At 39.9% G+C, this 24,339-nt stretch overlaps 1 protein-coding gene across 1 annotated transcript; it reads left to right on the top strand.

Annotated features, from left to right (window-relative positions):
• The first annotated feature begins 6,377 nt into the window (after positions 1-6,377).
• Positions 6,378-23,663, top strand: LOC134593851 (T-cell receptor-associated transmembrane adapter 1). The gene is made up of 5 exons (XM_063444606.1): positions 6,378-6,448; positions 12,711-12,747; positions 15,194-15,252; positions 16,034-16,101; positions 22,107-23,663. Exons 1-5 carry the CDS (start codon positions 6,382-6,384, stop codon positions 22,422-22,424), a joined length of 549 nt encoding a protein of 182 aa, XP_063300676.1. The 5' UTR covers positions 6,378-6,381; the 3' UTR covers positions 22,425-23,663.
• The last annotated feature ends 676 nt before the right edge of the window (positions 23,664-24,339 follow it).

The raw sequence follows: 24,339 nt of genomic DNA, 5'->3' as shown, positions 1-24,339 counted from the left end.
ATTGTGTATATATTTTGCAGTACACTGATCGACCCATTTGCAAACTGTTATTGGCTTGTCCGAATGCTTCCCTGAATATTTTGCCATAGACGATATTCGACTGAACCAAACCATCACATGAACGAGCATAAGACATCCCAAACATAATTAAAATTTCACTTGTATGAGAGTGCAAAGAATAAAGTTAATAACACTATTAAAACATCAATATTAAAAAATCTGAATAAGATAAGCAGGTATACACACAAAAAACTTCCCCAGATTTCAACAAACAGTTTTAAAATATTCAGTGTCAGCGCATAGTGTTTCTTTCCCTAAATATAATTAGATAGAGGTACCATTAGTGAGTAATCTTAAAAATATATGTCCACGTTCTCTATTTCAGTTATATTTGATAAAATCACAAAAAATATTGTTAAAAATGTAAAAAAATAGAAGGCAGGGTGTCTGTATTTAGTATCCAGTGTAACCTACCTCTCCCTTATAGGACCTCTTAAACTTTAAAATGGTGGTGCTTGTTTCCAAGGACCACAATAAAGGCACGATTTACAGTTCAGTTTAAAGGTGCTGCTTGGCTCTGCAGACAGCTCAGTGCGCCGGAGCTGGAGTCAGTCACTCACGCATCTGAAGAAGTCAGGACCCGCTGAACTGCCACTGATGCCTGGAGCTTCAAAAACGCAAAGCACCGCTTGGCGAAATCAACGCATTTCGCCCACTATAACGGGCTTTGTTAAGATAAACGCCACAGTGGGTGTAAGGTGTATATATGTCTGGTCCTGTATTTACATTTGTAAAGGGACACAGTCCTTAACAGTTCAGCGAGTCCAGACTTCGGTGTTCTTTAGAAGCGTGAGTGACTGACTCCAGCTCCGGTGCAAAGAGGTGTCTGCAGAGCCGAGCAGCACCTACATACTGAACTGTAAATTGTGCCTTTATTGTGGTCTTTGGAAACAAGCACCACCATTTTAAAGTTTAAGAGTCCCTATAAGGGAGAGGTGGGTTCATAAAAGTTACAGTGCTGTACTATGTTTCGTTTTTGTATCTTTTTTAGATATATCGAACTAAGGAAAAACTTTGTTGCACTGGAGAGTGAATACAGATACCCTGCCTTCTATCCTTTTCAATCTTGAATAGTGATGTCGCGAACATAAAATTCGGTACGCGAACTTCCGCAAATGTTCGCAAACGGGCTAACCGGGCGAACCGCCATAGACTTCAATAGGCGCTTTCTGGCCACAATAATGATGGAAAAGTTGTTTCTAGGGGACTAACACCTGGACTGTGGCATGCCGGAGGGGGATCCATAGCAAAACTCCCATGGAAAATTACATAGTTGATGCAGAGTCTGGTTTTAATCCATAAAGGGCATAAATCACCTAACATTCCTAAATTGTTTGGAATAACCTACTTTAAAACATCAGGTATGATGTTGTATCGATCAGGTAGTGTAAGGGTTTCGCCCGCTTCACAGTGACAGACCAAACTCCCCATTCAACGCACCGCAAACAACCGCAAACAGTCCATTTGCACAACCGCAAACTCCCCATTTGCACAAGGTTGGATACCAAGCTAGCCATGTCCCGTTCCTTGTCCTCACTGATGTCATTGAAGGTCTCTTCCTCCAGCCAGCCACGTACAACACCAAGGGTCCCCGAAAGGTGACAACAAGCCCCCTGGGACGCCTGCTGTATTTGGTCTTCCACCTCCTCAAACCCACCTTCCTCTTCTGACTCCTCTTCTTCAGACTCCTCTCTCTGCGTTGCCTCTCTCTGCGTTATTATAAGGTGTGTTAAGTAGTACTATTCCTATCAGTTTAATCCCTGTTACGTCCCCTATCAGGGGACGTGTATATAAGGCATCGATTTTAGGAAGCGGGAGATGGAAAAACATGCTTGGTCGGTCCTCCTACTTCAAATTTGGGGCACTGCGCGTGCAATCTAATGTGCCACCAGATAGGAGTGGTGTGTTAAGTAGTCCCCCTCATCAGGCCTTTTTTAGTCGAATGTATCGCCCACTTTCAGTCCCTTCGGGATCCATCCCTCATTCATCTTAATAAAGGTGAGGTAATCTAGACTTTTTTGACCTAGTCGACTTCTCTTCTCAGTGACAATACCTCCTGCTGCACTGAAGGTCCTTTCTGACAGGACACTTGAAGCAGGGCAGGCCAGAAGTTCTATCGCAAATTGGGATAGCTCAGGCCACAGGTCAAGCCTGCACTCCCAGTAGTCAAGGGGTTCATCGCTCCTCAGAGTATTGATATCTGCAGTTAAGGTGAGGTAGTCTGCTACCTGTCGGTCGAGTCATTCTCTGTGGGTGGACCCCGAAGGGCTGTGGCAATGCGTAGGACTTAAAAATCTCTGCATGTCCTCCATCAAAAACACGTCTGTAAAGCGTCCTGTCCTTGCCGGCGTGGTCGTGGGAGGAGGAGGATTTCTTTCACCTCTTCCCCTGTTTGATACCCGTTGTGCTTTGACATCACCCTTATACGCTGTGTAAAGCATACTTTTTAATTGATTTTGGAACTGCTGCATCCTTTCTGACTTGCCGTAATTCGGTAACATTTCAGGCACTTTCTGCTTATACCAGGGGTCTAGTAGCGTGGACACCCAGTACAGGTCGTTCTCCTTCAGCCTTTTTATACGAGGGTCCCTCAACAGGCACAACAGCATGAAAGACCCCATTTGCACAAGGTTGGATGCCGAGCTACTTATGTCCTGTTCCTCGTCCTCAGTGATCTCTCTGAAGGTATGTTCTTCCCCCCAGCCACGTACAACCCCACGGGTACCAGATAGGTGACAACAAGCACCCTGGGATGCCTGTTGTGGTTGGTCTTCCTCCTCCTCAAAACCACATTCCTCCTCTGACTCCTCTTCCAGCGCTGCCGTAGGTCCAGCAAGCGATGCTGATAAGGCTGTTTCTGGTGGTGATGGTGACCACAACTCTTCCTCTTCACGCTCATCTATGGCCTGATCCAGCACTCTTCGCAGGGCACGCTCCAGGAAGAAAACAAATGGTATGATGTCGCTGATGGTGCCTTCGGTGCGACTGACTAGGTTTGTCACCTCCTCAAAAGGACGCATGAGCCTACAGGCATTGCGCATGAACGTCCAGTAACGTGGCAAAAAAATTCCCAGCTCCGCAGAGGCTGTCCTAGCACCCCAGTCATACAAATACTCATTAACGGCTTTTTCTTGTTGGAGCAGGCGGTCGAACATTAGGAGTGTTGAATTCCAATGTGTCGGGCCGTCGCAAATCAAGCGCCTCACTGGCATGTTGTTTCGCCGATGGATATCGGAAAAGTGCGCCATGGCCGTGTAGGAACGCCTGAAATGGCCACACACCTTCCTGGCCTGCTTAAGGACGTCCTGTAAGCCTGTGTACTTATGCACAAAGCGTTGTACGATCAGATTACACACATGTGCCATGCACGGCACATGTGTCAACTTGCCCAAATGCAATGCCGCAACAAATTTCTTCCGTTGTCACAAACCACTTTGCCGATCTCCAGTTGGTGCGGAGTCAGCCACTGATCCACCTGTGCGTTTAGGGCGGACAGGAGTGCTGGTCCGGTGTGACTCTCTGCTTTCAGGCAAGTCAATCCCAAGACGGCGTGACACTGCCGTATCCGGGATGTGGAGCAGTACCTGGGGAGCTGGGGGGGTGCCGTTGATGTGGAGCAAGACGCAGCAGCAGAAGAGGACTCAGCCGAGGAGGTTATGGAAGAGGATGGAGTAGGAGGAGTAGAGGAGGTGGCAGCAGGCCTGCCTGCAAGTCGTGGCGGTGTCACCAACTCCTCTGCAGAGCCACGCATTCCATGCTTGGCAGCCGTCAGCAGGTTTACCCAATGCGCAGTGTAGGTGATATACCTGCCCTGACCATGCTTTGCAGACCAGGTATCAGTGGTCAGATGGACCCTTGCCCCAACACTGTGCCAGACATGCCATTACTTCCTTTTGCACAATCGAGTACAGGTTGGGGATTGCCTTTTGTGCAAAGAAATTTCGTCCGGGTACCTTCCACTGCAGTGTCCCAATAGCTAAAAAAAATTTGAACGCCTCAGACTCCACCAGCTTGTATGGTAAAACCTGGCAGGCTAAGAGTTCAGTCAAGCCAGCTGTCACATGCCGGGCAAGGGGGTGACTTTGTGACATTGGCTTCTTACGCTCAAACATGTCCTTGACAGACACCTGACTGTGGGCAGATGAGCAGGAACTGCTCAAGGCGAACGACGGAGGGGCGGATGGTTGAGAGGGGGCAAGGAGGACAGCAGTGGTTAACGTGGCTGAAGATGCTGGGCCAGGAGCAGGATGGCGGCTTTGAGTTTGTGTGCTGCTTGTACTCATGTTTTGATCCCATAGGCATTTGTGATGTGCGGTCATGTGCCTTCGCAAAGCAGTTGTACCTAGGTGGGTACGAACTACAGAAAAGTATATATACGTTTAAATATCACCACAATGAATAATGTGTATAAGTGAAAAAAATATATACTTATCATAGCATTCAAGTAAGACAGCCTCCCAGGTCATCACCCAGATTGGATGACCTTTACACAGCAAAATACAAAACAACCAGAAATATTTGGGATACGGCTGAGAAGTCTAAAATTAAAAGACAAAAGTATACATAGTGTAAATCTATATTTGATATTAGGTAAGTGTTCATGAAATGCACTCACGAGATATAGATGAAAGATAGCGCTCTAGGGTGCCTCCCCCGATAATAATGGGGGGCTGATGTCTTCCTCCACTTGCTCCAAAAGGATAGATGAAAAAACAGGACTTCCAGGATGGTGGAAAAAATAAAACGATTTTATTAAGGATGAAACATCACCCAGCAATAAAAATTAGAATACAGGCTTAAAATGAGGTCCAAAATGGACCTCATTTTAAGCCTGTATTCTAATTTTTATTGCTGGGTGATGTTTCATCCTTAATAAAATGGACCTCATTTTAAGCCTGTATTCTAATTTTTATTGCTGGGTGATGTTTCATCCTTAATAAAATCGTTTTATTTTTTCCACCATCCTGGAAGTCCTGTTTTTTCATCTATCCTTTTGGAGCAAGTGGAGGAAGACATCAGCCCCTTCTGATATTGTAATATGGTGCCACCGCAATGAATATAAAGTCTCTGAAGACGTTGGTATTTAAGGCCCGCGAAGAGTCACTTGGGGCCCGCCAGTGTGAGTCCAAAGTGCATATATATGTAGAGAGTATTGCCATTTATATATATATATATATATATATATATATATGCAGTATGGCCACTGCTGTGTACTATAATGAAGAGAGAAATACAAAAAGAGAAGTCCTGCGCTCACTCCCATCACTACTGTGCCGGCAGCAAGGACTACAGTACACATCAGCCCTAACATATAGTAAAAACCAAAGAAAAGAAAAAGTTACCTGCGCTCTCTCCTTAATCCCTATGTATATTTAGACAAATGGAGGTCATTTATGGCCATTGGAGCAACTATAATGAAGAGAGCCCTAGGGGACTCCAGAATCCGCCTCCAGCAGTTTCCTGGAGCCCATTGCTGGAGCATTGCTGCAAGTTGCCATGGCAAGGCTCCGTGCATCATGCATGCTTGGCTTTTGAGAAAGAGAGAGGAACTGGCTGCCAGAGGTGTACATGGAATCTGGGCCCCTGTCTTCAGTATACAACAAAGCAGAAGCCTGCCCTGAGATAAAACAACACTGGGCTATAGGATTGTTCTAATGCTTTTCCATTTAATTATTTAGTTTGCAATGCCCGAACATGTTTAGATGCTTCTTGATTAGGGGTTCTCCATCTGCATTACGCTCCAGATACATGGAATTTGTCTGAACAACCGATTGCCCAAAATTCATCCAAATCACAATTTTTTCAAAACTGAATGCTGAAGTTTAAAGAATAGGGTAACACAGGGCAAGATTTATGAAGAATATATTCAATATTGTCATAAGCTGCAGAAAGTTCAGGAGGAATTAGATAAAATGAATTGACTTAATCTGCATTAAACTACTAATTAGCATACTACACACTTAAGCCCCAATGTTTTTCTGCACATGCAACTCAGATACACCAGCTAGCAAATTAAATGTTATGGTGCAAACTCTTGTAAATCTCCCCCATTAGGTTACTATTTAGTACTACTAAGCAGTGGTTCACAAACCAGTACTCATGGCCAAGCAGCAGTACAAGTCTTGTCAGTATCTCCATTGCAATAGAAAAGGGAAATACTTTAATCATGGATTGGGTCAGGGCCATTAAGACTGGTTTTGGAATCACTGCTCTAATGGAAATATATCAATGATTAAGAGCAATGAATCTAACACATTAGTTTATTACTTTCTCTTATTTGTTCCTTTAGATTGTGTACCGATTTGGACAGCATTTGGCATTATGTCTGTGGCTTTTGTGTTATCTGTCACCATTAATATTGCCTACTGCATCATTAAACATAAAAGAGGTAAGTGTTTGTCTGCAAAACTTCATTTTTAAAATAGTTATACAAATATTTAATAGTTAAAAAGAGCAAAAAAGACATCACTGCTATAAATATAATCCAGGTCTTTGTAAAAGTCAATAACTCATTTAAATGAGAAGAAGCCTAATTAAAGGGAAACTATAGTCACCAAAACAATTTAGCTTAATGAAGCGGTTTTGGTGTATAGATCTTCCTCATGCAGTCTCACTGCTCAATTCTCTGCCATTTAGGAATTAAATCATTTATGCATCACTAGTCACTAGTGATGTCGCGAACATCAAATTTTCCGTTCGCGAACAGCGAACGCGAACGCGAACTTCCGCAAATGTTCGCAAACCGGGCGAACCGCCATAGACTTCAATAGGCAGGCGAATTTTAAAACCCACAGGGACTCTTTCTGGCCACAATAGTGATGGAAAAGTTGTTTCAAGGGGACTAACACCTGGACTGTGGGATCCATAGCAAAACTCCCATGGAAAATTACATAGTTGATGCAGAGTCTGGTTTTAATCCATAAAGGGCATAAATCTCCTATCATTCCTAAATTGTTTGGAATAACGTGCTTTAAAACATCAGGTATGATGTTGTATCGATCAGGTAGTGTAAGGGTTACGCCCGCTTCACAGTGACAGACCAAACTCCCCGTTTAACGCACCGCAAACAACCGCAAACAGTCCATTTGCACAACCTCATACTCCCCATTTGCACAAGGTTGGATACCAAGCTAGCCATGTCCCGTTCCTTGTCCTCACTGATGTCATTAAAGGTCTCTTCCTCCACCCAGCCACGTACAACACCAAGGGTCCCCAAAAGGTGACAACAAGCCATTTTTTTTAAATGTACACTACTGTTACACCAGATATGAGTTGCACTGGTGTGACACTGTGCCCTAGCAGGCCCTGAAATGCACACGTGTGAAGGAAACTGACTGCTATTATATTACAGTCAAAAAAGTTTTGTTTTTTTAAATGCAAGCTATTGTGACACCAGATATGAGTGGTGGCACTGGCACCACCTTAAAAATATTGGATATCGCTAAAAATCATGATCACTATATACTTTCTCTACAAACCTCTAAAACGAACCAAACTTCTCATCCATCCGCTATACCACTTTATCCCACCTAGAACTAGTGCCCAGTTAAATTACTTGACTCTTACTTACCCACACTCAGTCATGCCACACACATTTCACCACTACTCTCACTGAATCCCTCTGACTACAGCTAAATTCATCTTCTACATCAGAACACTACTCATAAGATTGGGTTGTATCATGTCTCGGGTCTTTCATTTAGAATAGGGGCAGCTTCGGTCTCCTTCAACACTGACACTCCAGTGCATATTATTAAAAGATTGGGCAGATGGAAATCCTCAGTCTACAACCGATATATTCCTCATCCCGAGAAAGAAATGAAGAAAGCTTTTAAAAGTTTGGCTTTGTAAATTTGATGCAATAAGTGTGTGTGTTTTTCCTTAATACCTTTTCACCCTCTTTGCATGAACCCGATTTACATATATTACTAATATGTTTCTGAACATATATATTATATTATTCACTCACTCACTCACTCACTCTCTGGGCCGGCCTAAGACATCATGCTGCCTATGTCCAACGATAAATGACTATGGGGGATAATGTATAATACACAGGTTACTGGCTATGGGGGGGATAATGTATAATAAACACAGGTTACTGGCTATGGGAGGATAATGTATAATAAGCACAGGTTACTGGCTATGGGGAGGATAATGTATAATAAACACAGGTTACTGGCTATGGGGAGGATAATGTATAATAAACACAGGTTACTGGCTATGAGGGGATAATGTATAATAAACACAGGTTACTGGCTATGGGGGGGATAATGTATAATAAACACAGGTTACTGGCTATGGAAGATAATGTATAATAAAACAAAAATGATACAAAAAAAATGAATGCAGCTTCTGAATTTATCTAAATTGTATGCTGTCTAGGAGGTGGGAGGGTCTGGGAGGGAGGGTCTGCTGCTGATTGGCTGGAATGTGTTTGCTGACTGTGAGGTACAGGGTCAAAGTTTACTCAATGATGACGAATAGGGGGCGGACCGAACATCGCATATGTTCGCCGTCCATGGCGAACGCGAACAAGCTATGTTCACCGGGAACTATTCGCCAGCGAACCGTTCAGAACATCACTACTAGTCACATCCCCCTTTGACTTGCACTGTGCTCCTAAAAACTTCATGTAAAGAGTCATCTATTGTATATACACTGCTCAAAAAATAAAGGGAACACTTAAACAACACAATGTAACTCCAAGTCAATCACACTTCTGTGAACTCAAACTGTCCACTTAGGAAGAAACACTGAGTGACAATCAATTTCACATGCTGTTGTGCAAATGGGATAGACAATAGGTGGAAATTATAGGCAATTAGCAAGACACTCCCAATAAAGGAGTGGTTCTGCAGGTGGTGACCACAGACCACTTCTCAGTTCCTATGCTTCCTGGCTGATGTTTTGGTCACTTTTAAATGCTGGCGGTGCTTTCACTCTAGTGGTAGCATGAGTCTACAACCCACATAAGTGGCTCAAGTAGTGCAGCTCATCCAGGATGGCACATCAATGCGAGTTGTGGCAAGAAGGTTTGCTGTGTCTGTCAGTGTAGTGTCCAGAGCATGGAGGCGCTACCAGGAGACAGGCCAGTACATCAGGAGACGTGGAGGAGGCCATAGGAGGGCAACAACCCAGCAGCAGGACCGCTACCTCCGCCTTTGTGCAAAGAGGAACAGGAGGAGCACTACCAGAGCCCTGCAAAATTACCTCCAGCAGGCCACAAATGTGCATGTGTCTGCTCAAACAGTCAGAAACAGACTCCATGAGGGCCCAATGTCCACAGGTGGGGGTTGTGCTTACAGCCCAACTGTAATGAGTCTTACCTGATCGGGAGTCCAGCTCGCAGAGTTATACGCTCACTCTTGCAAAGTAGACACAGACCAGGGTGACCAGGTAAGACGCCACCTGGCCTGTGAGTCTGTGCACGGGGGCTTTCCTGGAAAAGTGCTCCAAGACGCTGTACAGTAGGGATTAGCAGAAGCGTAGTCAAGGGAAGCCAAAAATCAGAGTGGTCCAGGAGGAAAGCCAAGGTCAGAAGCCGGACTTAGATAGGAAACACTGGAACGCAGGTACGGAGAAACAGGAACCAAACAAGGGAACCGGAGTCAATGAACTGACACCCCTCCCAGGGTGTGACAGGATTTTATATCCAGCCAATTAATATGGCATACAGGTGTGCTAGAGTAGCCACGGGTAAGTTCAGCTCCCAGTGCTATAACAAGGCAAGGACACCTATTATGGCAATACTATGAATGGCTGGATAGCACAGTGGCAAAAGAGCAAGATTCACGAAGCCAAAGTCCAGGGTTCAAATCCCCTGCTGGGCACTCCTGGGGTGACCTCGTCTGGCAGACTGGATGTTGCGGTGAGAACCGTGACACCAACAGGATGTTTGGCATTTGCCAGAGAACACCAAGATTGGAAAATTCGCCACTGGCGCCCTGTTCTCTTCACAGATGAGAGCAGGTTCACACTAAGCACATGTGACAGACGTGACAGAGTCTGGAGACGCCATGGAGAACGTTCTGCTGCCTGCAACATCCTCCAGCATGACCAGTTTGGCAGTGGGTAAGTAATGGTGTGGGGTGGCATTTCTTTGGGGGGCCGCACAGCCCTCCATGGGCTCGCCAGAGGTAGCCTGACTTAGGTACTGAGATGAGATCCTCAGACCCCTTGTGAGACCATATGCTGGTGTGGTTGGCCCTGGGTTCCTCCTAATGCTAGACCTCATGTGGCAATTAAAGTTCAATATACAGAGCAGGAGATAGAAACTTTTAAACTAAGTTACATCTGATTGAAAATGAAACCATTTTGTTTTCATGCAGGCTGTGTCAGTCATAGCCAGCGTAGGTGCGGCTAGGGCAGCATAAACAGAAACAAACGTGATTTAACTCCTAAATGACAGAGAATTGAGCAGTGAAACTATAGGAGCATGATCTATACACAAAAACTGCTTTATTAATATAATCGCCACCAATCCACCTCCTTTCTTCCAGTTTTTTTCCCCTCAATGTTCTTTCAACTTTTTTTTACAACCGCAGTTCAACTGTGCAAGGCCTTTAACCCCTAAAGGACCAAACTTCTGGAATAAAATGGAATCATGACATGTCACACATGTCATGTGTCCTTAAGGGGTTAAGACCAAGAGAATCAATATTTTTTTCTAAATCTCTCTCCCTATCTCTTTTTTTCTCTCCATCTAGTATACACTTCAAAATACATAAGGACATACAATACAAATAAAATACAATTACACATTATTACATTGGCATTTTTACGGAAAATACATTAATAAATTCTGGACGGTTATACCATGTGTGCATAGCTTTGTGGGAGAACCTGCACAAACCACTTCCTCTTTATAGTGAAGAATTGAAAATGGTGGTGAATGAAGGTCAGACAGGGTGAAAAGGAGACAAACTGGACTAAGCATAATTAGGTAGTTTAGAAACTTTCTAGAGAAGTGTTTGTAAACTAGGTAAGGTAGGTAGGTGATTGATACACACGGATTGTTTTAGTGTTTTAACATGTAGTGATAGATTTTATAATCACATTGTAGGACAAATGAGCATACCAATTTATACAAACAAGGTTATTGACTGAAGTGAGAATTGTCAGGAATTCAAATAAAAGTTAAATTGAAAAAGTGAATTTCAAATGTAAGACTAAAATAACTTAACTAGAGGTATAGATCAGAGACAACATGGTTTACTTCAGGGAGATCATGCCAAACTAATCTTATTGATTTTTTTTGATTGGGTAACTAAAATTATAGATCAGGGTGGTGCAGTAGACATTGCTTACCTAGATTTCAGTGATGCTTTTGACACTGTTGCACATAGAAGTCTTATCAATAAACTGCAATCTTTAAGTTTGGATTCCAATATTGTTGAATGGGTAAGGCAGTGGCTGAGTGACAGGCAACAGAGGGTTGTAGTCAATGGAGTATATTCGAAGTATGGTCTTGTCATCAGTGGGTACCTCAGGGATCTGTACTTGGACCCATTCTCTTTAATATTTTTATTAGTGATATTGCAGAAGGTATCTTTTTGATGATGATGATACTAAAATTTGCAACAGGGATAATGTTCCAGGAGCGATAACAAAATGGCAAATGATTTAGAAAAATTAGAAAAATGGTCAGAACTGTGGCAACTGACATTTAATGTGGATAAGTGCAAGATAATGCATCTTGGGCGTAAAAACCCAAGGGCAGAGTATAGAATATTTGATACCCTACTAAACTGAACATCTGAGGAAAAGGATTTAGGAGTAATTATTTCAGATAACTTGAAGGTAGGCAGACAATGTAATAGAGCAACAGGAAATGCTAGCAGAATCATGTAGGGAGAGGTATTAGCGGTAGAAAGAGAGAAGTGCTCATGCCATTGTACAGAACACTGGTGAGACCTCACTTGGAGTATTGTACACAGCACTGGAGACGTTATCTTCAGAAGGATATTGATACCTTAGAGAGAGTTCAGAGAATGGCTACTAAACTGGTTCATGGATTGCAGGATAAAACTCACCAGGAAAGGTTAAAGGATCTTAACATGTATAGATGGAGAAAAGACAAGACAGGGGGGGATATGATAGAAACATGTAAATACATAAAGGGAATAAACACAGTAAAGGAGGAGACTATATTTAAAAGAAAGAAAACTACCACAACAAGAGGACATAGTCTTAAATTAGAGGGACACAGGTTTAAAACTAATATCAGGAAGTATTACTTTACTGAGAGGGTAGTGGATGCATGGAATAGCCTTCCAGCTGAAGTGGTAGAGGTTAATACAGTGAGGGAGTTTAAGCATGTGTGGAATATGCATAAGGCTATCCTAGCTATAAGATAAGGCCAGTGACTAATGAAAGTATTCAGAAAATTGGGCAGACTAGATGGGCCGAATGGTTCTTATCTGCCGTCACATTCTATGTGTCTAGATGACAGAGATTATTTCCAATTCATCTATTACAACTCTACTACACACCACAACAGATTTCTTTTTTTGGGGGTAGGGGATTAGGTCAGGGGTAATTATGTGGTGCGTGGTCTGTTAATCGGGGTCCTGAATATTGTGTAATAAGGTGTAACATATATATTTTTAAAAACAAATCACAATTAGAATATTGCATCTCTCTGGCAGGAAAAGAAATGAAATACAGTAAAGAATGCACTATAAGGTATGATGTATATGAACCATTATTTGATTTGTTCTATTAAACCACACTTTGATATTTGTTCTTTCTTTTATGATAATGTTTAACATTATGAAGATGGAATTTGTTTTTCATGTTTTGTTTTGTTTTTAATATTGTAGAAACAAGTGAACTCTTTGGATAACATAAAAAGCCAATCAAAACAGTCAAGCCAAAAATGTCTCCAACTATTTGAGGCCCGAATTGCTTTGTTTAGTGAATAAACCTATAACTATTTATATAGTTAATGCTGAATGGATACTTACCATATATTGCTTTAGTTAATGGTTGGCAGCTATTTAGTTATTGTTATTAAAAAATGGTTCAAATTCTATCAGTGTTCCATATACCATACCTCCATACTGTCCTGAGTTCGACAGGGCAATCTCTGGAGTTGTCCCCAAAAAGTGGAGCATTATTAAATGCGCTCACACTATACTCAGGGCATTAGATCTACACAGCACCAAGACTACTTCAATGAACTGAAGTGGTCTTAGAGCCTACAGTGTCCCTTTAACATGAGCAAGCATTGTGTCTATTATAGTAATGAACACAATATTTATACTTTTAATACATGTCTTCCTCTCCATTGTCCTTGAGTTCAATGAAATAGTGTTCTGTTAACTTTGGAGTCCAAGAAGTCTTTCCTATTTCCCTCACCACAGTTTATATGCTTTTCTATAACTTACTGTGTGTAATGACACTTGGCAGCATAGAAGTGTTTGCTCTACCTGTATAAAATGAATGCAGGCAACGAACAATTCTTACTTACACTAACTATTGTAGATATTGTCAAATATACACTACTCAAAAAAATAAAGGGAACATTTAAACAACACAATGTAACTCAAAGTCAATCATACTTCTGTGAAATCAAACTGTCCACTTAGGAAGCAACACTGAGTGACAATCAATTTCACATGCTGTTGTGCAAATGGGATAGAAAACAGGTGGAAATTATAGGCAATTAGCAAGACACCCCCAATAAAGGAGTGGTTCTGCAGGTGGTGACCACAGACCACTTCTCAGTTCCTATGCTTCCTGGCTGATGTTTTGGTCACTTTTAAATGCTGGCGGTGCTTTCACTCTAGTGGTAGCATGAGACGGAGTCTACAACCCACACAAGTGGCTCAGGCAGTGCAGCTCATCCAGGATGGCACATCAATGCGAGCTGTGGCAAGAAGGTTTGCTGTGTCTTTCAGCGTAGAGTCCAGAGCATGGAGGCGCTACCAGGAGACAGGCCAGTACATCAGGAGACGTGGAGGAGGCCATAGGAGGGCAACAACCCAGCAGCAGGGCCGGAGGAGGAGCACTGCCAGAGCCCTGCAAAATGACCTCCAGCAGGCTAAAAATGTGCATGTGTCTGCTCAAACGGTCAGAAACAGACTTCATGAGGGTGGTATAAGGGTCCGACATCCACATGTGGGGGTTGTGCTTACAGCCCAACACCATGCAGGACGTTTGGCATTTGCCAGAGAACACCAAGATTGGCAAATTCGGCACTGGCACCCTGTGCTCTTCACAGATGAAAGCATGTTAACACTGAGCACATGTGACAGACGTGACAGAGTCTGGAGACGCTGTGGAGAACATTCTGCTGCCTGCAACATCCTCCAGCATGACCGGTTTGGCAGTGGGTCCGTAATGGTGTGGGGTGGCATTTCTTTGGGGGGGCCGCACAGCCCTCCATGTGCTTGCCAGATGTAGCCTGACTGCCATTAGGTACTGAGATGAGATCCTCAGACCCCTTGGGGGACCATATGCTGGTGCAGTTGGCCCTGGGTTCCTCCTAATGCAAGACAATGCTAGACCTCATGTGGCTGGAGTGTGTCAGCAGTTCCTGCAAGACGAAGGCATTGATGCTATCGACTGGCCCGCCCGTTCCCCAGATCTGAATCCAATTGAGCACATCTGGGACATCATGTCTTGCTCCATCCACCAATGTCACGTTGCACCACAGACTGTCCAGAAGTTGGCAGATGCTTGAGTCCAGGTCTGGGAGGAGATCCCTCAGGAGACCATCCGCCACCTCATCAGGAACATGCACGGGCATTGTAGGGAGGTCAAACAGGCACGTGGAGGCCACACACACTACTGAGCCTCATTTTGACTTGTTTTAAGGACATTACATCAAAGTTGGATCAGCCTGTAGTGTGTTTTTCCACTTTAATTTTGAGTGTGACTCCAAATCCAGACCTCCATCGGTTGAAAAATGTGATTTCCATTTTTTTTATTTTTGTGTGATTTTGTTGTCAGCACATTCAACTATGTAAAGAACAAAGTATTTCAGAAGAATATTTAATTCATTCAGATCTAGGATGTGTTATTTTTGTGTTCCCTTTATTTTTTTGAGCAGTGTACATCCTCCATTTAAGAAAATGTCTCTTTCCTTTTTATAATACATTAACCTCTTTCATTTTGAATATTGCAGTGAAGAAGAATGTATTGGAAATAACCAAATATATGGAAACCTTAATCAACCAGTTCTAGGTAAGTACATTTTATTTTATATTATAAATTGCTTAAAGGAACACTCCAATGATATATTATTTAACAATTTAGTAGATGCTCCCTATAAAAATGTACATGCATTTAATTATGCATTTTCCTTTTGGGGTAATTCTAAAAACAACTTGTAAAAATTACAGCTCTATTGTCTGCAGCCTTTGCAAGCCCTGCAAGCCTTTGCAAGCCCTCCCGCCCAAATTTTCTGTGACTGTCCAATCACTAACTTCCCAATGCAGCTAATTGACAAGTCTTTGCAAGGCAGAACCGGATTTATGACAGCCAAGGGTGTGTAGCAAGGTTTATCTATAAATGAGTTTTATTATTTATTTAATATTATATTTTTATTATACATTTGGAAATGGTTTGACAAAAATTGAACAATTGTACTCATAGTGTCTTAGCACCATAACGACTAAAATATGGTTGATTGGTTATGGTGCTTGGAGTCTCTCTGAAGATAGTTCTAATACTTTTTTGATATCCTACATCTCCCCGTTGCTGGGTAATATTGTCTTTTTTTTCCTTTAAGTTCAAAATCTTTATTTTATGACATAATGTTACAGTGATATTTAAATCCTAAACAACACAACTTAGTTAACAGTCCCAATAAACAACCTAAGTCATAAAAGTTCTAAGAAATACATCAAGAAAAGAGAAAATAGTTACAGATTACTTTTATGAACATACTTTTGTAAATGAAATTCTATAGAAATTTGGCCTCTTTTTTGCATTTCATTTTTTTTTATTCTATTATTTCTTAAAGAGTCTGTTGATGAAAGCTGCTATGAACAAATGTCTAACCCCTATCAGAGAAACAGAGAAGCAGTTAAGGTAAGATTCTAAGTGCAAGTATTATTTAAAAGCAATTGTATTTAATGGTTAATACCAACTAAGTACCAAGGAGAGACTCCAGGGGTCTCAAGGGGCATAACCCCAAGAATACTAATAAAACAATAGGGAACAACACAAAATGCTTATCACAATGTCTAAAGACAAATGTGACTAGATGTGTTACCTGGAAATATGCAGTAGTCTAGCGTATATATATTATACACATAGAATTCAAGGATTGAGATATCCCACTAAGGTGTGAATGAATAATTCAAGTAGATACAAAAATGTTCCATAGTGCTTGGGTGGTGTAAAGATTCCACCAGCATATCTTTAGCAGCAAGTATCCACTTTGAGCTTTATTGTGTCTGGCTCAGTAGACATCTGCAAAACTATCCTAATTAATCTGGTATACCACCCAAGAAAAAAAAAAAAAAAGGAGAGCTAAAAATAAATATGGCTGCCACTTACTTATAACCTTGGATAGTACAGAGGCACTTAATCTCAGCAATTAATCTGAACTATATGAAATGGCCAAATGCTCCTTTATTACGGTAGCATATAATACAGACCAATGGAGAGAACATAGAGAGAACTTCAAGAAAGATTACCAAAATAGTAATATCAATCAAAAGGCAAATACAAAAATATATAACCCTTTATTAAATTCCAAGTTACAAAAAATAATACCACTAAATGATCAAATGCAAAAGTGAAATGTGGTAATTATGGGAGTGATATTTAAAATAGACAGTTAATGGAATACAGGGATCTTGCTGGATAATTCTCAAGTGTGGTGATTGTATTTATTGTGACAATCGATACATTTTAATTATGGCTTTATAACTGTAGCTAATTTTATTGTAACCTCATTAATTATATTATCTTGAATGTCAGACTAGAGAATTCTTATAGCAATAGAACAAGTAGGAACCAGTAGGAACCGCACTCAATCCACAAAAGCTAAGGTTGCTAAACCAGACCATGGGTCAAGACCATCCCATAAAGCGGAAATGTAGATAGAAAATGTCCAGACACGCCAATAGCTTCAGGCACTTTTATTAGAACAAAAAAAGCACTGCAATGTTTCGACCCAAAATTGGGTCTTTGTAAAGCTGCTCCACACTCAACAGTACAGACATTTATGGACAAAAAATAGTGAAAGTACAAAACAACTTACAATCAAACAATTTAGTGATTAATAAACAATTAATCAAATAAGATAATTGCAATAATTTACTAATGTTCTTTGGTACACACCATCATGTAGATCTCTGCTGACAGCTGGTCATTATTGGTGCAACAAAAGTCGATCCAAAAATACATCATAAGTACATGAAAATACATAAAGTACATTTCAGTTAATCATATGATGTACATATTGTGTAGAGCATCGAACATACCTGGAAGTAGATGCTACATCATATTATTTAGTGCAATGTACTTTTTTTTAGGATTTTTCATGTGAAATTTGCACTTCTCTAAAATAAAAGGGAACACACTCTTTACACACAGAGCACTTTCGCAAGTCAAAGTTTCTTGTGTGTTTGGATTGTTTCTTTAAAGTTCTTTGTTTATGTTTTATCTTTTTCCTCCAACTGTATATCTGCGCACTATGCTGATGCAATGCATTATAGGTCTGGTATAACATTTTCCCAGGGCTGCATTTTATTCCTCGTTTGGCCCTGCACACAGTGACAGACCCTCCGCTATAGCCTCTTCTATAGTACTTCTGTAAAATTACTATTTTTATACAGCTTTTTAATCTTTTTTTGTGTGAGGGGGGTAGTAAGGAGGTTTTAAATGGTGAGAAGTATTAATGTGAGTAAAACGTGTAGATATGCATCTTTCAAAGGACAATCACCTCAAACTATGTTTTACTATAATAATCCTTTCATCAAGTTTTGAAAGGAAATAGATTTTTATATGATGTATTTGTAAAAAAAAAAAAAATTAAAAAAAAAGAGAGAGAAAACCTCAATTCTGCTTTTATTTGACATGACTCTTCCGCCATATACATGCACCTCCGGTCAGACAGTATTTGAAAACCAACAGTCTGTATGGTCTTCCTTGCTTCTGTGCGGGGATTGAAGCAGTGAAGACCACATAAGCTAACTGTTTTCAAACACTGACTGACCCAAGGTGCATGTATATGGTTGAAGAATCCTGCCCTATACTAAAGATAGAGTTTTTCTTTTATTTTTTTCACTTATACTTAATACTTTTTTAATACAGTTTAAAAAATCTATTTCCTTCCAAAACGTGACAAAAGGATTATTATATTTAAAAAAAAAATTGTTTTGAGGTAACAGTTGTCCTTTAAGTCTATAAATGTGCAAATACTGTTGTTCTACTCTATTTTTCTCAATTTTTCATGTGCTTATGCTGTACTACTTTTGTTGATATATGTCTGAATCCGTACATTTTTTGTGGAAAACATGTACATATAGAAACTTTAGTGTGCACCCTATCGCCTTTTACTTTGAATTTTAGAGTTTTGAAACTTTCTTGTATGCTCCAACGAATGTGCAACATCGGAAGACCCAGGTGAACACCCCAAACAGTTTTTAATACATTTGTTGTTAGTTTTCCATCTGGGAATTTGAAAAGACATTGTAAAGTTCTGAATATTGCCTTCTACCCACCACCTTAATAACCTTTACATTTTTCCTGAGAGAGTGAACATTTCATCTACGCTATTTAGTGAACAGATACAACTGACCAACATGGTCTCGTGTTTTCTTTTTTCCACACAGAATGGCAGTAAAAGATGCTGCAAAAAGACTCAAATCCATCATGGTGTTTCAGTGGGAATAGGAGGAAACATTCTGACTCCATCATATCTTTTCTCTTTTCTTGTTCTGTTTGTCACATCCAGGGCCGGCTTTAGGCCCCCTGTGTTTAACCCCTTAAGGACACATGACATGTGTGACATGTCATGATTCCCTTTTATTTCAGAAGTTTGGTCCTTAAGGGGTTAAAATCTTCACAGCGCCCTACTCTGGCCACACCCCCTTCCGGTGCCATATACTCACATTAATACTTCTCACCATTTTAAACCTCCTTAATAACCCACTCACACAAAAAAAAAGATTAAAAAGCTGTATAAAAATACTAATTTTACAGAAGAACTATAGAGGAGGCTATAGCGGAGGGTCTGTCACTGTGTGCAGGGCCAAACGAGGAATAAAATGCAGCCCTGGGAAAATGTTATACCAGACCTATAATGCATTGCATCAGCATAGTGCGCAGATATACAGTTGGAGGAAAAAGATAAAACATAAACAAAGAACTTTAGCCCCTTAAGGACAGATGACAGAAATATTCCGTCATGATTCCTTTTTATTCCAGAAGTTGTGTCCTTAAGGGGTTAAAGAAACAATCCAAACACACAAGAAACTTTGACTTGCGAAAGTGCTCTGTGTGTAAAGAGTGTGTTCCCTTTTATTTTAGAGAAGTGCAACTTTCAATAAAAAGTAGGACTTTTATAAGTCTGTCCTCTTACACCTTCCCACCTGTCAATAAGACAGCCAGGAGGTTTTTCTTCTGAGCAGCTTAGCTCCTTGGAGCTAAGCACAAGTGACAGACTTGTCAAAGCATACCTGCCCTGCAAAGACATTAAATTGAGCTGCAGCTCAGTGAGAAGTTTGTGACTTGACAACTGTGCGCATGCTTGGTGAGCAGACTCTAGTCAGTCTCTGTCACAGACAAGAATTCGTGCCAGCGAAAAGAGAGAGAGGGGGGTTTGCAGTAGCTGCAAATGCCAAAACTTGCCAAATAGTTTTTATTATATCAAAAAACGTACAAAATTAAACATGTTTGTTTGGAGAATATTTACTAAATTGTAATTTTTTTAAATAGATTTTTCCTTTAAATTTTAAGCCTAAAACCAGAATCTTTCTGGAAATTGTAAAACTGAAATTTCAAGGTCATGCTGATGTAATAGTATCTAGCTGCTTCGTGCATTCGGCCTTTTAGCATCCAATCATCCGCATCAGGGATAGTGACAGTGCTTTGTTTCCATAGAGCTGGCGCCTATACCAATAGTATTTTTTCCATACATTTGAATCTAATGAGGCATCAAAGGATGGGGCCTGATATTGGCAATTTTTTGATCAGTCTTGGGGGGTGGAGGTTGTGTTTTTTTTGTTTTTTTCAAAGAATAGAAGCGTCCTGTGTTCTTAGGAAATAGGAACGTGTAGATATGCATCTTTCAAAGGACAATCGTCACCTCAAAACTATGTTTTACTATAATAATCCTTTCATCAAGTTTTGAAAGGAAATAGATTTTTATATGATGTATTTGTAAAAAAAAAAGAGAGAGAGCGAAAACCTCAATTCTGCTTTTATTTGACATGACTCTTCCGCCATATACATGCACCTCCGGTCAGACAGTATTTGAAAACCAACAGTCTGTATGGTCTTCCTTGCTTCTGTGTGGGGATTGAAGCAGTGAAGACCACATAAGCTAACTGTTTTCAAACACTGACTGACCCAAGGTGCATGTATATGGTTGAAGAATCCTGCCCTATACTAAAGATAGAGTTTTTCTTTTCTTTTTTTCACTTATACTTAATATTTTTTTAATACAGTTTAAAAAAATCTATTTCCTTCCAAAACGTGGCAAAAGGATTATTATATTTTTAAAAAAAAATTGTTTTGAGTTAACAGTTGTCCTTTAAGTCTATAAATGTGCAAATACTGTTGTTCTACTCTAGAATCTCAGTCACTGAATTCTTTTTTCCAATTTCCACCTGAATTTTCTTTTTTAGAGTCGACATGTTGACTGACTTTGATTTGAATGGACACTTCAAACCCCAACTTGTTGAAGTGCTTTAGAGTTTACTACATGCTCCCCTTGTCCCAAATTCTAAAAGTGCAAATTTTGAGAGAAATCATCTGTTTTATCAATTGATTTGGAATATCCCTTTTGGAACACATTTGGAAATTTGTAAACACCCCTCTGTCAGTCGAGCTGACAAAGCCTGTCATTCCACTTGAACAATCGTGAAGAGCTTCCTTTCTATTGGGCGATGCATGATTGCCACATTTGCTTGGTTCATTCACAGTAATCACAGCAGAGCGTGCACTCTGGAAATGGGCTCAATCAGCCCCATACATGCCCATACAACATACATTCACCATTTCAGTCCCATTATCAAACTTTCCTTAATATATCAAGATAGTAGAACGGAAACATGCAAATACACGTTTGCTTAACATAAATATACACTTTTGTTTATTTTTAAGCCCTATCAGTGTTTTTCATGTTGGAGTTTTAAATTTTAAGTTGCTTTTCTACCTCTGTATCTGCACACTATCCAGGGCTGCTATTTAGTTCCCAGCCCAGGCCTGGTTAAAAGGACAGTGAACACTGCACCCAAACCACTTTGCTGAGATAAAGTGGTCAGGGTTACTTTAGTGCCGCTTCAACATTTGTAAAATAGGGAAATTATGAATGACACATTAAACATGTGCTGATCATGCAATTAAAAACAGCCAGCTGACAACTGCTTACAGCATTATTTCTGCCCTCTACCCACCTGCATAAAGAAACATATCAACTTCAACATTTGGAAGTGAATATAAGACCATAATGCACCCACATGTATCATAAAAGTCTCAAACATTACACATTACACATAAACACTCTCTCTAACTAGCTGGGTGCATTATTTTTCCCTTGCAAAATGGAAAGAAGAAAAAAAACAATAACCACAAAAACTGTAATCATATTTCCTCGAGCTTCTAATTGTCATGGAGTAAGTACAATTTTATATTCATGCAACTTTAGCACCATTTTCTGAAGGACTTGTCAAGAAGTAAAAGTTTACTGCCCACAATTTCGACCATAACGTAACAAATTTCGTAATTTATAAACACTAGGGTTGTTATTTATGAAAATTAATTATAATTATAAGAATTTGAGAAAGCATTCTGACTAATATAGTATGTTTTGTTTTAAGACATTCTGTTTAAACTTATTTTTTATGCCAATTTGACAGATGGAACCACAGGAAACCATGTGCTATGCCGCTTTGGATCTCAGCCCTAAAAAGACAAGGAAACTAAGAAAAAAGAAAGCAACATCATTAATTTCTAACAATTGTGTAGAAGAATCCTCGCCGATGACTATAAACAGTACTTTATCTAGATCGAGTATATATCTTAATAGTGAGCAGCTGGCAGCAGAGTGCAGAAGAGAAGAGGAATTAATCCATTACGACCCAGTTCGGCTTTACAAAAAGATGCATAAAACAAGAAATTACATGGATGCAGATGACCAAGGTCAACCAGACTGTTCAAAGTTTGGGACATGCTGATTGTCATTCTGAGATTAACAATCTGAATTCAACCGTAACGACCCAGAAGTCATGTTTTAGTGATTAACTACAGAAGATGTACTCTGCCTACAAAGAGGGCATTGGAGGCGTCAAAACAAATTTCGATGCATAGTTAATAGTTTCAAAAGCTACTTTAAACTGGTGACGTGTGATAAATACTCAATAGGTACAATACATTAAATGTATAGTTTAAAGGCTTTAAAAAGTACAGTGTCAAGGTCTATATCAGAGGTAAAAAAAAAAAAAACCTCCTTGCTCATGAGACTGATCAAAAGTTTAATAGATATACCTGACTACCTCTATACAAATTGTAATATCTATTAAACCAGAATATAGAGCATATAAAAGAACCTGTTAATAGCAGTGCTTTCCTTTCATAGTGACGGATGACAATACTGTTTAGAAAATAATATATAATGAAAACCAGCATGTGTGTTTGTGTGTGTATTATGCAAATCTAAAACAACACACATGTTAAAATAAGTATATATTTATGTTTGACAAAGGGAAAGAATAGAATTCCATTCCTCTATATTCAGTGATATAGTGAAAAGGCCTCACTGTCCTTTATAAAGTAGACCAAAATTGTTTTTTTCTACAATTACAAAACAGAGTCATGCTACCAGTTAGTGCTGGATTTAGGTCTTCTTGGACCTGGAGCTGATGGACCTAATGAGAAGTTAAATATGAATTTCAGATATCATTGTAGCAATTACCATGTAGAACATATACCAAATCTAATACTGATCCACGTGGACTCTGAATTCTTCTTCATGTGCAATTCAAATGCAACATATCAAGCTTTAAGGTTGCATATACAACAGGAAATAGTCTCAGAACTATCAGTGACTGGGAAACATTTTCAAAACATAAAGTGGCGAGTGGAATAAACTGAAAAAATTGAACATTTACATTGTGGCTGTTTTATTCCTATTTTAAAGCAAGAATCTGGAGCTTCTGCTCCAATAGCCCCTATATTATTTTGGCCTTATGCCACTGAAGACCGTCAGCTAAGGAATACTAGGCCTCAAAACATATACAGTCCTAGGATGGAGGAGGCACTTTGGGGATCACACTTCCTTTTTATTCTGGGAGCAGAACTCAAGATGGCTTTTAGATCAGATAGTTTTCACCTTCAGTGCAGGACATTCCAGTTCCCAGCCGCTAGTACATGAAAAGGGACTTTTTGAGTTGCCTGCTCTTATTAATGACTGTAATAAATATCCACTATTATGAATCAATAAATATGTGGAATAAACATGACTCTTGATTCATCAATGAAGTATACCATAAGGAATGTTAGTCATCTCTTTCTTTGTATTATTTTTTTAGCATGAGTTTAAAGCATTTTTTTTAGATTACACCTCCTCTTCCCACTACTAATTCCTGGAACAATGTAAATGGCTAAAAAGTTCCATCGTCGTCCCCAGGATCTGGAGATAAAAATAATGAATAAAATAATGATAATAATAATGAGATTATTATAAAACTAGCCAACAAGGGGGGTGTCCATTGTCATCATGTATAAGGAGTATTTTATAGAAGAATCCTTTAGACAGCTGGACACCTATAAAAAACTGAAGGGAGAACCTACAAAAGAAATAAAAAAAAAATTGGAATATCTAAGTAAAGGGTTATTGACAGATATATTGACTAAGGCAGATTATTTAACAGTAATACACACAAAAATGGTGTATTATTTTCTGCAAAAAACAAACAAAAACAAAAAACTGGACCATCAGGGAGATCCATCATCTCAATAATTACTTTGTCTTCCGTGCCCTTGTGGGAACATATAGACAACTTTCTCCAACCCATTGTTAAGAGCAAATCCTACTTGTGTGATAAAGAACACATTCCCTGAATTCTTGAGGAGGTAGAGTGGAGGGAGGGA

The sequence above is a fragment of the Pelobates fuscus genome, chromosome 1 (assembly GCF_036172605.1).
Source record: "Pelobates fuscus isolate aPelFus1 chromosome 1, aPelFus1.pri, whole genome shotgun sequence".
Lineage (NCBI taxonomy): Eukaryota > Metazoa > Chordata > Amphibia > Anura > Pelobatidae > Pelobates > Pelobates fuscus.
The sequence above is the reverse complement of the archived record's forward strand: the minus strand, read 5'-3'. Positions and strand labels throughout refer to the sequence as shown.

Coding starts and splice junctions, on each gene's coding strand:
- LOC134593851 (XM_063444606.1), top strand. CDS start 6,382: ATGTCTGTGGCTTTTGTGTTATCTGTCACCATTAATATTGCCTACTGC. Junction 6,449..12,710: donor CATCATTAAACATAAAAGAG/GTAAGTGTTTGT, acceptor TCTCTCTGGCAG/GAAAAGAAATGAAATACAGT. Junction 15,253..16,033: donor CCTTAATCAACCAGTTCTAG/GTAAGTACATTT, acceptor TATTTCTTAAAG/AGTCTGTTGATGAAAGCTGC.